The sequence below is a fragment of the Hippopotamus amphibius genome, chromosome 11, assembly GCF_030028045.1.
Source record: "Hippopotamus amphibius kiboko isolate mHipAmp2 chromosome 11, mHipAmp2.hap2, whole genome shotgun sequence".
NCBI lineage: Eukaryota > Metazoa > Chordata > Mammalia > Artiodactyla > Hippopotamidae > Hippopotamus > Hippopotamus amphibius.
The window spans coordinates 23,042,137-23,057,363 of record NC_080196.1 but is presented as its reverse complement, the minus strand read 5'-3'; the positions used below and the strand labels follow the sequence as shown (position 1 = coordinate 23,057,363).

At 38.9% G+C, this 15,227-nt stretch overlaps 2 protein-coding genes and 1 pseudogene across 2 annotated transcripts; all 3 read left to right on the top strand.

Moving 5' to 3' along the window:
- The first annotated feature begins 1,231 nt into the window (after window positions 1-1,231).
- LOC130831870 (olfactory receptor 12D3-like) lies at window positions 1,232-2,170 on the top strand. The gene has a single exon (XM_057700330.1). It carries the CDS (start codon window positions 1,232-1,234, stop codon window positions 2,168-2,170), a length of 939 nt encoding a protein of 312 aa, XP_057556313.1.
- A 2,369-nt stretch (window positions 2,171-4,539) lies between these two features.
- On the top strand, window positions 4,540-5,489 carry LOC130831886 (olfactory receptor 12D3-like; annotated as a pseudogene).
- A 6,257-nt stretch (window positions 5,490-11,746) lies between these two features.
- Window positions 11,747-14,713, top strand: LOC130831799 (olfactory receptor 12D3-like). The gene is made up of 2 exons (XM_057700202.1): window positions 11,747-12,652; window positions 14,711-14,713. Exons 1-2 carry the CDS (start codon window positions 11,747-11,749, stop codon window positions 14,711-14,713), a joined length of 909 nt encoding a protein of 302 aa, XP_057556185.1.
- Window positions 14,714-15,227: the final 514 nt, after the last annotated feature.

Below are 15,227 nucleotides of genomic sequence, written 5' to 3'. Positions count from 1 at the left end.
TGTATTTTAATTTGAATTTGTGTTTTGAATATTTGTGTATTTTCTCGTTACAATTATGTTATAATTTTAGTTGCTTCACTTAGGAATGTTGCAGTGCAGTTTTTCTGTTCCACTACAAATATTTTTTCAGGTGGGGTATAGTATGTTGAGAAATTGAGATTATCTAGTTTTCTGGTTTTTTTCTTATTGTGCTTTCAAATGGATGCAGATGTTTATTTCTATTTATTATTTATATATGAACAAATTGGATTTGGGGGGCAAGTTATCAGTAGGAGGTTTATATGGGAAAGAGGATAGGATCTTTTTCCCAGATTCTCGGCTCATTGGTCCCCTCTTCTGTTGTAACATTTTTACTGTCTGTGTAGTAACATACTTTTCTCTTCACTCCATCATTACATGCACGCTGATTTGCTCTTTTCTAATATTCTCAAGAAATTCACTCTCAGTGTGAGGCACTCCCTTTCTGAGACTGATTCTTTTCTGTTGTTTTCAATATTCTCTTGCTAATAAGCCATCTTAGTATCTGGGGATTCTCCGTCCTGCACAAATAGCCCTGCTGCTGCGATGCCCTCTTGTGACTGCTGACACCAAGCTGCTGATTTGTATTCCCTCTGTCCACACATTATTTGAAGTTTGTGGGTTTTAAAAAATATCTTCTAGTTTCATGACGGTTTAGGTTGTGGGGAAATGAGAAGTGTGCCTATTACGTCCATTATTTTTTATGTACTTTTTTTTTTTGGCAGCACCATGTGGCTTATGGGATCTTAGTTCCCTGACCAAGGATTAAATCCGGGCCCCAGCAGTGAAAGCGCTGAGTCCTAACCACTGGACCTCCAGGGAGTTCCCTACCTCCATTTAAAAGTAAATTTTTACAAATACATCTGACAAGACTGTTATTAGATACATTAATTTTAATGCTACGAGTCTAAAATTGAGTCCTGTTCTGTGAATATCTGCCTTTATTCTATGTGAGCTGCTTTATAGGTTTAACTCAACATTCTAAATATGCTTCTTAGTTTTATGTATCACGTATATCAGACTGACTCAGGATTTATCACATATTTGTTTCCTTAATTATGTTGCAAGTGAATTAACTCTAGCATTTCTAATCATTTTGCTCACAGTAGATTATCCTTATATACTTCCAGATGGTGAACTTGCTTCCTTTAACACATACAGTCTACTGGAACAGTTTTACTAATTGCCACTGTGATTATTCCTTCTCAAAGCAATGGAGAATGTTACTACAGTGAACGGGTTTCTCTTGCTGGAACTGACCTCCATTCATGAGCTGCAACCTATCATCTTTATGGTCCTCTTGATTATATACATTACAGATCTGCTTGGAAATGGCTCCATATTAGTGGTTGTCATCTCAGAGCCAAGGCTCTACTCCCCCATGTATTTTTTCCTGGGAAATCTTTCCTGTCTGGATATCTGCTATTCTTCAGTGACAGTGCCCATGCTAATGGCAAACCTCCTCTCCACTCACAAGGCCATATCTTTCCTAGGCTGCATCACTCAGCTACACTTCTTCCATTTTCTGGGTGGCACTGAGGCCATCTTGTTGGCCATCATGGGCTTTGACCGATTTGTGGCCATCTGTTACCCACTTCGCTACCCTGTCATCATGAACCCCCAGGTGTATCTTCTCTTGGCAGCCATGGCCTGGATCATCAGCTTCTTTTACGCTCTGATGCATTCTGTCATGACTGCACGCCTGAACTTTTGCCGCTCTCTGAAACTCAACTACTTCTTCTGTGATGTGAAGCCCCTCTTGGAGTTGGCTTGTGGTGACATACGGCTCAATCAGTGGCTCATTTTTATTGTCACTGGCAGCTTATCTATGGCAGCATGCTTCCTCACTTTCCTCTCCTACTTGTATATTATCAGCTTTCTTCTGTTCAAGGAAGGGAACTGCCGTGTGCTCCACAAAGCTCTGTCCACGTGTGCCTCCCATTTCATGGTGGTATCTCTGTTTTACGGAACTGTGGGGCTCACCTACATCCCCCCTGCTTCTCCCACCTCTGTATCACAGGGACGGTATGTGGCTGTCATACACACCACTGTCACTTCCCTGCTGAATCCACTGATATACACCCTTAGGAATAACGAAGTGAAGTTGGCTCTGAGGAGAGTCTTTGGGAGGAAACTGAAGCTGGCTGCCTGAAGAAAATCATTAGCAACACTAGAAGAAATAAAAACTGTGTGTTATCTTATGACATTTATTTTCTCATCTCTAATAAATTTGATACATGTCTTGATTTCTGTTTTCATTTCAGAAATTTGTACCATTTGTAACTATGTTCTTCACATATATGATTCCAATTACTCTTCATTTAGTCAGTCACTTCCTTGGAATATTTTTTTTTTCAGCAATCGGTGTTTAATTTGCAGCAGACACTACAGTGGAAAAGACCCATGAGTGCATGACATGAGAATGTGGATCTTCTTTCAGTTGAGAAGGTGGGCAAAGGAAAGATGAACAAGCAAATGCATGTCGCTTTCAGAGGTAAAACACATGGAATGTAAGGAAGAATGAACATTCCATGGTGGGTGCTCTTTGTAAGCCTGGGCTTTTTCTTCTATGAGTCATAGACAGAGATATGTTAAAAATTCCTATTATGATTGTCAAGTTGACTATTTCTTCATTATTTCTCTCAACTTTGAAGCTATTTTATCAGAAGCTTACACTGCACTATGATATTCTGGACCAGTTATTAGCAGGGGAGTATTAGTGTGAGCGGGTGGGGGTAGTTTTCCAATTCCTCAGTTCAAGGGCTCCCTCTTTTGTTAATAAGGTGGTGATCGTTTTCTCTGGGTAGCTGCTGCACAGGGAGATCATTAGTGTGCTTTGTGATGACCTAGAGGGATGGGATAGGGAGGTTGGGAGGGAGGCTCAAGCGGGAGGGGATGTGGGGATATAGGTATAGATATAGCTGATTCACTTTGTTGTACAGCAGAAACCAACACAACACTGTAAAGCAATTGTACTCCAATAAAGATGTATAATAAAACAAAACAAAACAAAAACAGATGAAAAGGTTTTCTTTGCTCTCTTTTGATCTCTCTTTCCTTCATTGCTTATGCCTTATCATGTTCTAATTCTCCTCCTTTTGTAGAAATTCCCAGTAAGTGTAGGGCACTTTTTTCTTGAGCTGGAAAATTTGCCATGTTTTCAAAATTCTCCTCCTGCTGAGAGTTCCCACTATTCCAAGTTTTTCTCAACTGCACACACAGCTCCACCACCGTGCTGCAATCTTGTGACTACTGATGCTAACTATGCTGTTTTTATTCCCTCTATTTACACAGTATTTGAAGATTCTGGATTTTATGTTTCTTAGTAATATTGAAGTTTACCTTTTTAGGAGAGGTGTTAATTTCCTGAGGCTTATTTTTTTTAGCTCTTTATTGGAGTATAACTGCTTTACACTGTTGTGCCAGTTTTTGCTGTACAACAAAGTGAATCAGCTGTATTTATACATATATCCCCATATCCCCTCGCTCCCGAGATTCCTTCCCAACCTCCCTATCCCACCCCTCTAAGTCATCACTCATCATCGAGTTGATCTCCTTGTGTTATGCAGCAGCTTCCCACTAGCTATCTGTTCTACATTTTGTGGTGTATATATGTCAATGCTACTCTCTCACTTCGTCCCAGATTCTTCTTCGCACCCACGCCCCCACCACCCATGTCCGCAAGTCTGTACTCTGCATCTGCATCTTTATTCTTGCCCTGCCACTGGATTCATCAGTACCATTTCTTCAGATTCCATATATATACATTAGCTTACTGTATTTGTTTTTCTCTTTCTGGCTTACTTCACTCTATGACAGACTCTAGGTCCATCCACCTCACTACAAATAACTCAATTCATTCTTTTTTATTGCTGAATAATATTCCATTGTATATATGTGCCACATCTTCTTTATCCATTCATCCATTGATGGACATTTAGGTTGCTTCCATGTTCTGGCTATTGTAAATAATGCTGCAATGAACATTGTGGTACATGTATCTTTTTGAATTATGGTTTTCTCTGGGTATTTGCCCAGTAGTGGGATTGCTGGGTCCTGAGGCTTTTTTGCATTTTAGGAGGAAAGGAGAAATCCTCACTAGGCTGCATCTATGTTACTGCCACTATCGAGAATCATAAGGTGAACAACTATTTCCTTTGTATGTTTTAAAGTTGTCTAACCTCTAACTCTAATGTCATAAGTAAGATTATAATCATGCTTGATGTTTTGTGCTTTAAAGAAGTGCATTTTATCCATATCTGATTTATTCATAATAAGCTGTCTTTATTAGTCAGATGTCCTTTTACTGTTCCAGAATGCATCATGTACTATTTCAATAAATTAGTCTTCCTTAATTTTCTTGGAAGTAAATTTAGCTTTACCGCTCCTAAATATTCTCCACATTGGAGCTCCCCCTTAGGCTCTTCCAAACACTAGACTTGCTTCACTTAATCCCCACAGTATAAAATTAAAAGTTCAAAACATCAACTCATTGTTATTGTTATATTTGCTCCCCAGAGCATGGAGAATGTCTCTACAGTCAATGAGTTTCTTTTACTTGGCCTGACCAGTGTTCAGAAGCTGCAGCCTTTCTTCTTTGTGCTTTTCTTAATCATTTACTTGATAAACCTGGTTGGAAATGCAACTATATTAGTGATTGCTATTTTGGAACCTAAGCTTCATTCCCCCATGTATTTTTTCCTGGGAAACCTTTCGTGTCTGGATATATGCTACTCTTCAGTGACATTGCCCAAAGTCCTTATAAACCTCCTCTCCACTCGCAGGGCCATATCTTTCCTGGGCTGTATCACTCAGCTACACTTCTTCCATTTTCTGGGCTGCACTGAGGCCATCTTGTTGGCCATTATGGCCTTTGACCGATTTGTGGCCATTTGTTACCCACTTCACTACCCTGTCATCATGAACCCCCAGGTGTGTCTTCTCTTGGTAGCGGTGATGTGAATCACCAGCTTCTTTTATGCTCTGATGCATTCTGTCATGACTGCACGCCTGGACTTTTGCCGCTCTCAAGCACTCAATCACTTCTTCTGCGATGTCAAGCCCCTCTTGGAACTGGCCTGTAATAACACACTGCTCAATCAATGGCTTCTTTCTGCTGTCACAGGCAGCATATCTATGGGAGCTTTCTTCCTGACTCTTCTCTCCTACATCTATATTATTTGCTCCCTTCTGCTCAAGAAGAAATCCTGCAGAATTCTCCACAAAGCTTTGTCCACTTGTGCCTCCCATTTCATGGTTGTGTGTCTTTTCTACGACCTGTGGGCTTCACATACTGTCGTCCTGCCTCAGCCACCTCCATGATTCAGGACCAGATGGTGGCTCTCATATACAGTGCAGTCACTCCAGTGCTGAATCCACTGATATACATGCTCAGGAGTAAAGAAGTGATGTTGGCACTGAAGAAAACCTTTGGGAACAAGCCGTTTAAAGACTGCTGGCAGCACAACTGAGATGAATGAGACTTATATCTGATTTCCATTGAGATTTTTATCCCTTCACTGTAGTAAATGGTCTACTTGATTTCTCCTTTTCTCCTCAGGAATGTGTAGCACCTATAACTATGTTCTGTAGTCAATGTGCGTAGTCATTATTTCTTCAGTTTTTATGCATCTAGTCACATATTTAAGAGAGAATCATTGAACATATATTATGTCAGGCAGCATAGTTGGTGCAGGAAACACAGGAGTGAGGAGAAGAAATTTTACAATCTCATAAAACTTAAAGTTTAGTGTGATAGGAGACATAATAAACAAATTCATAAATACACATGTAAGGGCAATTAGGAGCCATGGAGAACTAACAAGAGATAAGAAGGACAGGGAGGGCTGAGGGCAGGCACCCACTCTATAATAAGTAATTTATCTGTTCTTTGTCCTGAGTTTCTGGCATTGAGATTCTACAATTCTTGGAATATCCCGAGTTATAAAAGTGTCTTTTTGATTCATGAGTCACTTGGGTCACACCTGAGTTTATGTTCATAAGGTGATGCATCTCAGGCTCCAAGATAGCTTCGGGATGGGGCTGGTCATGCTAGAAAAATCAACCATGGGACTAGAGGTTTAGGGCTTTTTGTCATAGTGATATGAGCTTGAACTCCCAGAGAGAAGGGAGGCTGGAGATTGGATGATACCCATCCACATTGGTGAAGATAATCTTCTTTACTCAGTCTATAGGTTCAAATGCTAACCTCTTTCAGAAACACCCTCACACACATACACAGAAAGAATATTTTATCAGCTGTGTGAGCATTCCTTGGCCCAGTCGAGTAGACATAAAACTAACGTCACAAGGATCAAGAATGTGCAGAGTGTGGCCAACCATGGATGAAAGCTCACTTGAGCTTTCATGTTCAGAGTTTTTACTGAGGTTTGATTACATAGGTATGATTGATTGAACCATTGGTCATGCAGCTGACCTCAGTCTCATGCTTACTCTATCCTGAGGGTATATCTCTATAATAGAGTTTGTTCTGCTATTTTTTTCCTCACAATAATATTTTCCTGTTTCTAGCTCATTTTTGTTATTCTGGATATCTTTTATTCAGAAAGGAAATAAAACCATTTGCTTATCTCTACCCTAGTGATTTTTCTTTCCTATTATGGCCACTCTATTATTACATATATCAGGTGGTCTGATATCAATTTTCTCATTGGAAAAAGATCAACTGGTCTAAATGCTAGAAAATCCACTCAACTTATTGGTAAATCCCTTATTGTGTACTTTGAAGAGCAAAGACATATTAAAACTCCAAGATTTATAATAAATGTCTCTGTCAACATCTAGATGCAAGATAATTGGAGGCCAGACACTCAGGCAGCAGCTTTTCATGTATGTCTACATACTTCCTTCAGGGGAAGTCTGTGAGATGGGTGTTTCTGCCTGCTTCTCCTTCACTGAGCCCTGGGGTGGTAGCCAGCTAAGAACAGTTCCTTTGTGACTGTCCTGGTAAGCCCAGGGACACAAGCCCCTCTGGCTGTTAGAACAGGCTATCAGAGTATGTGGACTGTGGGTGTCAGCAACCAAAACCAGGGCACCAGCAGTGTATGAGGGTGAGTCAAAAATTATCTGCAGTCCAGTTATAGTAAAACTTCTGTAAATTCTACAGTCAGAGTGTGGATAATTTTTGACTCACCCTTGTACATAAACTGCTTTTTCAGAAGTACCGGCGATCTGGGGCAGGGCAGAGGTGCAGCATGAAGATTGCATCTGTTGGCCTCCCTGAGCTCTGCAGAGGATGGTAGTTGGCCCCTAGTTGTGTGCTAAATTGGAAGCCTGCCTCTCAGGAGGTAGCTTTTAAGAAAAGAAGAGTCCTCTTGCACCAAAAGACTGGGTGTTTCTGTCTGATGTCTCTGTGCTGTGCCACAGGGATAGCCAGTTAAGAACTGTTTCTCTGTTACAGTCCTGTGGGGCCCACAAACATGAGCCCTACAGACCACCAGAGCCGGACGGTCAAGGGATATCCCCTAGATGGTGGGATATACTGGCAACCTGAATGAGGCAGAGGGATAGGACAAGGATGGTATCTGCCAGGCCCCCAGCTATGAGAAGTATTGCCGTTGGCCCCTAGATGTGTGTTAGATAAGAAGCCTACAATGTAGGTCAAGCCTTTAAGATAAGCAAATAGATCTCTTTCATGTAAAGAATGGACACATTCCAGTCTGCTGCCTCTGCACTGAAACTTGGTTGGGTGGGGGTGGGGGTGGGGGTCGGGGTTGGTTAGCCACAGTGAGCCCATGTAAGCCTCTTAAGAACTGTCTCTTAGTCCTCTGTAACCTTGTGGGTCTCTCGGATGCAAGCCCTATTGGTTTTCAAAGCTAGATGTATGGGGGCTCATCCCTTAAGTGGAACTCTTCAGAGTCGGGGTGCCAGATGTGTAGTCCAAACTCTTCACTCCTCAGTGAAAAGCTGGGAGTTGTGTGTTCCCTCCTGGTTGTGTGTTGCCGTGCTGGGAATGGAGTGTCTGGCCAGATTGCATCTCAGCCTCTCTACCTGATTCAATGTGGGATTTTTCTCCTTGATCTGATGTGTAGCAGTTCTTCAACCAGTTTCTGGTTTTTCTTTTAGAGGGAATTGCTATACATTGGGAACAATAGCTATGAGTTGGGTGTGTCCATGGGAAGAGGTGAGTTCAACAGTCTCCTACTTTGCCACCTTGAACCAGAACCTCCCCTATTCTTTTTCGTTAATTTAGAATCAGCTTTCCAATGTCCATGAAGGAAAATTAGTTTGAATTTGATAAAAAGTAATCCTTTGGCAAATATCATCCTGCAGTAGAGCTGGATAAAATTCTAGAGATATGTAATTGAGGTTTCCAGACTATAATTCTTAACATCACAAATGCTCTCTCTGCTTCTTGCAGAAGAGCTTCATAACCCTTATTCAGAATTCTTTTGAGCCATGATTGTGTGTGTGTATATAATCACTTATATCGAGTTTGTTCACTTACAGATATTTTATTTAATCTTAATCATCACATCGATCAAATAAGATTGCCTTCATTACTATCACCTATTTACAGAAGAGGAAAACTGGGGCCCGGAAAGGTTAAGTAACTTAACCAAGTTCACACTGCTGGCAGAGCCAGGATTCTCACTCCAGGAGATCTTGTTCCAGAGTCTGTGAGTTTGGCTGTATGTGTCTATAAACTAATCATTTTTCAGATTTTTTCTGGCTAAGGCAGATTTTAAGAAAACTTTCTGTCATTTTCTCTTCCATTCATAGCCAGGATCTATTTTGAGTCTAAGATGGTAGTATATCTTTCATTTTGGTGGCTATAAACTCTTATTTTGTTGTTGTTTTCATTTTCTCTGACATTCCTCAAGTTCAATAATTCACCTTCTCTTGCCAAAATGATTCAGTTTAAACTTTATCATCTTTTAATTTCTTAATAATGACACACTTTGTATCCATGGTTAGAGTTTCCAATGTTAGGAGCTGTATCTTTTAAAAATTGTTATACTTATTCTTTTCTTTACTCTTTTAGTGAAAAACACTGGTTCTGCATACTACTTTTTTCTGTTTAATTTAGCAAAACGCTCCCATAAGTACCCCCCCAAAAAAACCCCAAATAATTATTTATTGAAAGAGAAAAGCAGAGAGAATAATCCTTTGAGAAGAGATCCCTAGACATCTATGCCTGGAGCATCTCTAGGGAGAGTTGGAGGGGATTCAACTTGTTTATTTTGTGCTTAGAATGGAAATGAAGGCCAAGTCTTCTGTGATTTATTCTTATACTTAGGTATTCGATGTTTGTCATATAAGACTTTGAGCAGCTAAAATCTTTTTGTTAAGTTTATTCAAAGGGACAGTCCATACATTATAGCCCTAATTCTTGGATTTCCTTATGCACCAAAAACATATATTTATTCCAAGGTATGCACACAAAGTAAAGAGTAGGGTGCATTGGCACAGTCAGCCTGTAGGACAGAGGAGGTTAGCTCAGAAGGAGGTGTTTTGTTTCGTTTTGTTTTGTTTTGTTTTGTTTTTGTATAGAAAGGAATTGAAACCATTAGAAAGGATGAGTGAGAATAACTGGGAAATGTCTGTATTTAAGTCTCTGGAATTACTGGGTGGAACAAGTGGGCTTATGGCACAAGTTTTTAGCTGGGAAAGCGTTGATTTCCTAATCTGTTTAATCATTCAACTTTTTTTTGAAGTAGGAATAGCTGCATATATGCATTTTTACTTGTGTCCTTTTGAGTGTTTTTTTTTTTTTTGTGCAAGAGTCTATACACAGTATACAAAGAGCTGCCTTGTTTATTTTACTATTTCTTATGTCCTGAAAATTATTTAACTAGTCCTATGTGGACATTTAGTTTGTTTGCAATCCATTGTATGGTCATGATTAAATAAATATCATGGCAAATACTTAATTTTTGACATTTTCCAACATATTTGAAGGACAATCTAGGAAGTGGAATTGCTAACTTAGAGTCTGTGAGATTTTTATATTTGATAGTTACTACTAAAATATCTTTTAGAGGCTAAATCAACTTATATCCCCTATTGTGTGTAATTTACCACCCTCAAGCAAATATGTCTTAAATAGTTTAATCTTTTTAAAAATAGCACATCATATTTTAATCTGAATTTGTTTTGAATATTTGTACATTTTTCTCATTAAAAATTATGTTATAATTTTAGTTGCTTCACTTAGGAATGTTGTATTGCAGTTTTTCTGTTTTACTTCAAATATTTTTTCAGGTGAGATATATTCTGTTGAGAAATTATGATTTTCTATTTTTCTGTTTTTTTTTTTCTTATTATACTTTCAAGTGGATGCAGAAGGTTTTTCTATTTATTGTTTATATATGAACAAGGTGGATTTGAGGGGCAAGTTAATAGTAGGAGGTTTATATGGGAAAGGGGATAGGTTATTTATTTATTTATCATTTGCTTTTAGTTTTATTTTCTAATCTTTTTAATTGAAAAAATTTTTTTTGATCTTTATTGGAGTGTAATAGCTTTTTCCCAGATTCTCGGCTCATTGGTCCCCTTTTCTGTTGTAACATTTTTACTGTCTCTGTAATAACATGCTTTTCTCTTCACTCCATCATTACATGCACACTGATTTGCTCTTTTCTGATATTCTCAAGAAATTCATTCTCAATGTGAGGCACTCTCTTCCTGAGACTGATTATTTTCTGCTGTCTTCTTTTTTTTAAAAAAAATTTTATTGGAGTGTAGTTGATTTACAATGTTGTGTTAGTTTCAGGTGTACAGCACAGTGAATCAGTTATAATATATATATATCCACTCTTTTTAAGATGCTTTTCCCATATGGGTCATTACAAAGTATTGTGTAGAGTTCCCTGTACTATACAATAGGTTCTTATTAGTTATCTCTTTTATATATAGTAGTGTTATATGTCAATCCCAGCCTCCCAATTTATCTCTCCCCACCATAGACTAGGTTTGTTTTAAATATCATATGATATCTCCTATATGTGGAATCTAAAAATATGTGGTGCAAATGAACTTATTTATAAAGTAGAAATGGAGTCAGAGACCTGCTGTTTTCAATATTCTCTTCCTACTAAAACATCTTAGTATTTGGGGATTTTTCATCCTCCATAAATATCCCTCCTGCTGCGATGCCCTCTTCTGACTGCTGGCAGCAATTCTGCTGATCTGTATTCCCTCTGCCTACACATTATATGAAGTTTGTGGATTTAAAATAAATGTCTTCTACTTTCATAAAGGCTTTAGATTGAGGAAAAGTTACTCTTTTTCTTTTTTTAGAGGAGATTTAGGACTATTGCTAAGCTTCTACCAGTACCCAGAAATGACAAGTGTGCCTATCACGTCCATTTAAAAATACTTAAATTTTAACGAATACATCTAAGAAGGCTCTTATTAGATACACAATTTTAATGCTACAATGAAGCTAAAATTGAGTTCTGTCCTCTTTCAGTATTCACTGAATATCTGTCTTTATTCAATATGAGCTGCTTTATAGATTTAACTCAACATTCTGAATATGCTTCTTGGTTTTATGTATCACATATATCACAGTGAGTCAGAATTTATGACATACTTCTCTTTCCATAACTATGTTGCAAGTGAATTAACTCTAGCATTTCTAATCATTTTGCTCACAGTAGATCATCCTTATATACTTCCAGATGGTGAACTTGCTTCCTTTAACACATACAGTCTACTGGAACAGTTTTACTAATTGCCTCTGTGATTATTCCTTCTCAAAGCAATGGAGAATATTACTACAGTGAACGGGTTTCTCTTGCTGGAACTGACCTCCATTCATGAGCTGCAACCTATCATCTTTATGGTCCTCTTGATTATATACATTACAGATCTGCTTGGAAATGGCTCCATATTAGTGGTTGTCATCTCAGAGCCAAGGCTCTACTCCCCCATGTATTTTTTCCTGGGAAATCTTTCCTGTCTGGATATCTGCTATTCTTCAGTGACAGTGCCCATGCTAATGGCAAACCTCCTCTCCACTCACAAGGCCATATCTTTCCTAGGCTGCATCACTCAGCTACACGTCTTCCACTTTCTGGGCTGCACTGAGGCCATCTTGTTGGCCATTATGGGCTTTGACCGATTTGTGGCCATCTGTTACCCACTTCGCTACCCTGTCATCATGAACCCCCAGGTGTGTCTTCTCTTGGCAGCCATGGCCTGGATCACCAGCTTCTTTTATGCTCTGATGCATTCTGTCATGACTGCACGCCTGAACTTTTGCCGCTCTCTGAAACTCAACTACTTCTTCTGTGATGTGAAGCCCCTCTTGGAGTTGGCTTGTGGTGACATACGGCTCAATCAGTGGCTCATTTTTACTGTCACTGGCAGCTTAGCTATGACAATGTGCTTCTTCACTTTCCTCTCCTACTTCTATATCATTGGCTTTCTTCTGTTCAAGGAAGGGAACTGCCGTGTGCTCCACAAAGCTCTGTCCACGTGTGCCTCCCATTTCATGGTGGTATCTCTGTTTTACGGAACTGTGGGGCTCACCTACCTTCCTCCTACCTCTGCCACCTCTGTAATACAGGAACGGTATGTGGCTGTCATACACACCACTGTCACTTCCCTGCTGAATCCATTGATATACACCCTTAGGAACAAGGAAGTGAAGTTGGCTCTGAGGAGAGTCTTTGGGAGGAAGCTGAAGCTGGCTGCCTAAAGAATGTCATTAGTAACATGTGTGCTATTTTATGACATTTATTTTCCCATCTCTAATAAATGTGATACATTTCTTGAGTTCTGTTTTCATGTCAGAAATTTGTACCATTTGTAACTATGTTCTTCACATATATGATTCCAGTAACTGTTTGATTAGTCATTCATTCACTTGAAATATGTTTTTCAGCAATCAGTGTTCAGTTTGCAGAGGACACTACAATGGAAAAGATCCATGAGTGCATGACATGAGGACGTGGATCTTTTTTCAGTTGAGAAGGTGGGCAAAGGAAAGAAGAACAAGAAAATGCATGTGTCTTTCCTAAAGTAAAACACATGAAATGTAAGGAAGAATGAGCATGCCACAGTGGGCACTCTTTGTAAGGTTGGGTCAATGAAAACCTCTTTAAGAAATGACATTTGAGCAGAATGCTGAAGGAAGTAGGGGAGTGAGTCACGCAGGTATGTGACAATAAGGCATTTTATGCAGAAATGACAGTGAATGAAAGAACATAGGTATCAAGTGTTCTTCTTCTATGTGAGGAAAAGCAATATGTCCTACATGCCTAGACCTCAGTGTGTGATGAAGAAAGTGGCAGGAGATGAGGCCAGAAAGCTGGTGGTAGTCACATCCTGGGCATCCTGTTAGTCAGCTGAAGGTTTTCAGTGCTTACTCTGGGTGTATGGGACCCTGGGTGCATGATATTGGGACATGTGAGCAAAGAACTGACTTCATATATCTTCTGTGGTAAAAGAATCTCTGAGAACAGAGAGAAGGGGGCAAGGATGAAATTCGTTAGGATTCCCTTATAATCCTTTGGATGAGAACTGATGGCAGCCTAGACCAGGGTAATAGTGGTGGGGATAGGAGAAGTAGTTAGATTCTAGATGTATTTTGAATACAACTTTCAATATTTTGATAGTTTAGATATGTGATAGGAAGATGAGAGACATCAAGGATGATTATTAATTTTTATTTATGTATGTTAACACTGAGAAATGTCTACGGTGTAGAAAAATTAAGCTGTGAACAGAGCAAGGGTGTGATAAAGATTTTGATTTGCTTTTCTCATAGTAGAAATATTTTGAATTGAGTTCTCCTCGCTATGCATAGAACAACTTATTTAAAAAAACCTGATCTTGAGATTAGTATACAGGCTTTACTTTCAAGACAACTTCATTTGTGACCATTTATTCTCCCCAAGCATGACTTAATTAAATTTTTGTGGTAAATATCAATAATAAATAAAACACAGTTTCACCGTTAGGGAATTTATAGATAACTAAGAAGAATTAGATAAGAATATAAGCATACAAGTAAGGAAGAAAATGGCAGATGAAGAAGATATTCTAAAGGTTAATTGGAGGTAAAATTTAAGATGAATAGAAAGTATTTGTCTAAAGCAGAATCCATATTTTATTTGATACTTGATAAGATTCCCACAAATGTATAATGGTCTAATGTGCTTGTCCACAAGATATTAGTGACGTGAAAATAGTCATTAATGTTAGGATAGGTGAAAACTTCTCAAATATTTTCTTTTGATTTCTTTTCCAAATATGCCGATACAGGCATACCTCAGAGATATTCTGGGTTTGTTTCCAGACCACTGCCAGAAAGCAGGTATCACAAAAAAGTGAGTCACACAAATACTTGGTTCCCAGTGCATACAGACGTTATGTATACACTAAGGTGTAATCTATTAAGTGTACAATAGCATTATGTCTAAAAAACAATGTACATACATTAATTAAAAATACTTTATTGATAAAAAAATGCTAGCCATCATCTGAGGCTTCAGTGAGTTGTAGTAGTAGCATCAAAGTCATTGATCACAGGTCACTGTAACAAATATAATAGTACTGAAAAAGTTTGAAATATTGTGAGAATTACCAAATGTGACACAAGATTTAAAGTGGGCAAATGCTGTTGAGTAAATGACGCTGACAGGCTTGCTCAACGCAGGGCTGCCATGGCCTTCAATTTGTGAAAAACCCAGTATCTGTGGAGCTCAATAAAGTGAAACAGTAAATGAAGGTGTGCTTGTACCTCAAGGAGAAAAATGGTGAAAGATGCCAGACCTTCCATTCTATACTCCCCTCCTCCAGATCTTGGTCCTGCAAATCCTCACTGCCTTGTTACCTCTCTGACTCCTTGAAAAGGATTTTTAATATATTGACTGACTCTTAGTTCTCAACTTGAGGGTTTGTATAAAACAGCTTAGTGTACTGTTGCCAATAGCAGTTTAGTCGAAGCTTTTTTGATCCCGCTTTTGAAGTGAGGTGTTTCTTCCTTTGTAAACCAACTGAGATTTGTAGTTGTAGCTCTGTTCTCCTCCCAGCTTCAATAACAGACTATTTCCTTCAAATATGCAATTTCTCTCTACATCGCTGCTTCCCCCCTGAAATTCTTATGTCAAATATGGCTGACTTCTTTGAGTCCACACTGACTACTCTCCTCCTAGAAATCAAATCAGGTCAAGAAAAATTCCTACTGCTGACTGGTTCATATCTTAGCGTGCGCCACTGACTTAGGAGAAGTGAAC

Excerpts from the sequence above, each read along its gene's own strand:
- LOC130831870 (XM_057700330.1), top strand. The coding sequence starts at position 1,232 with ATGGAGAATGTTACTACAGTGAACGGGTTTCTCTTGCTGGAACTGACC.
- LOC130831799 (XM_057700202.1), top strand. The coding sequence starts at position 11,747 with ATGGAGAATATTACTACAGTGAACGGGTTTCTCTTGCTGGAACTGACC.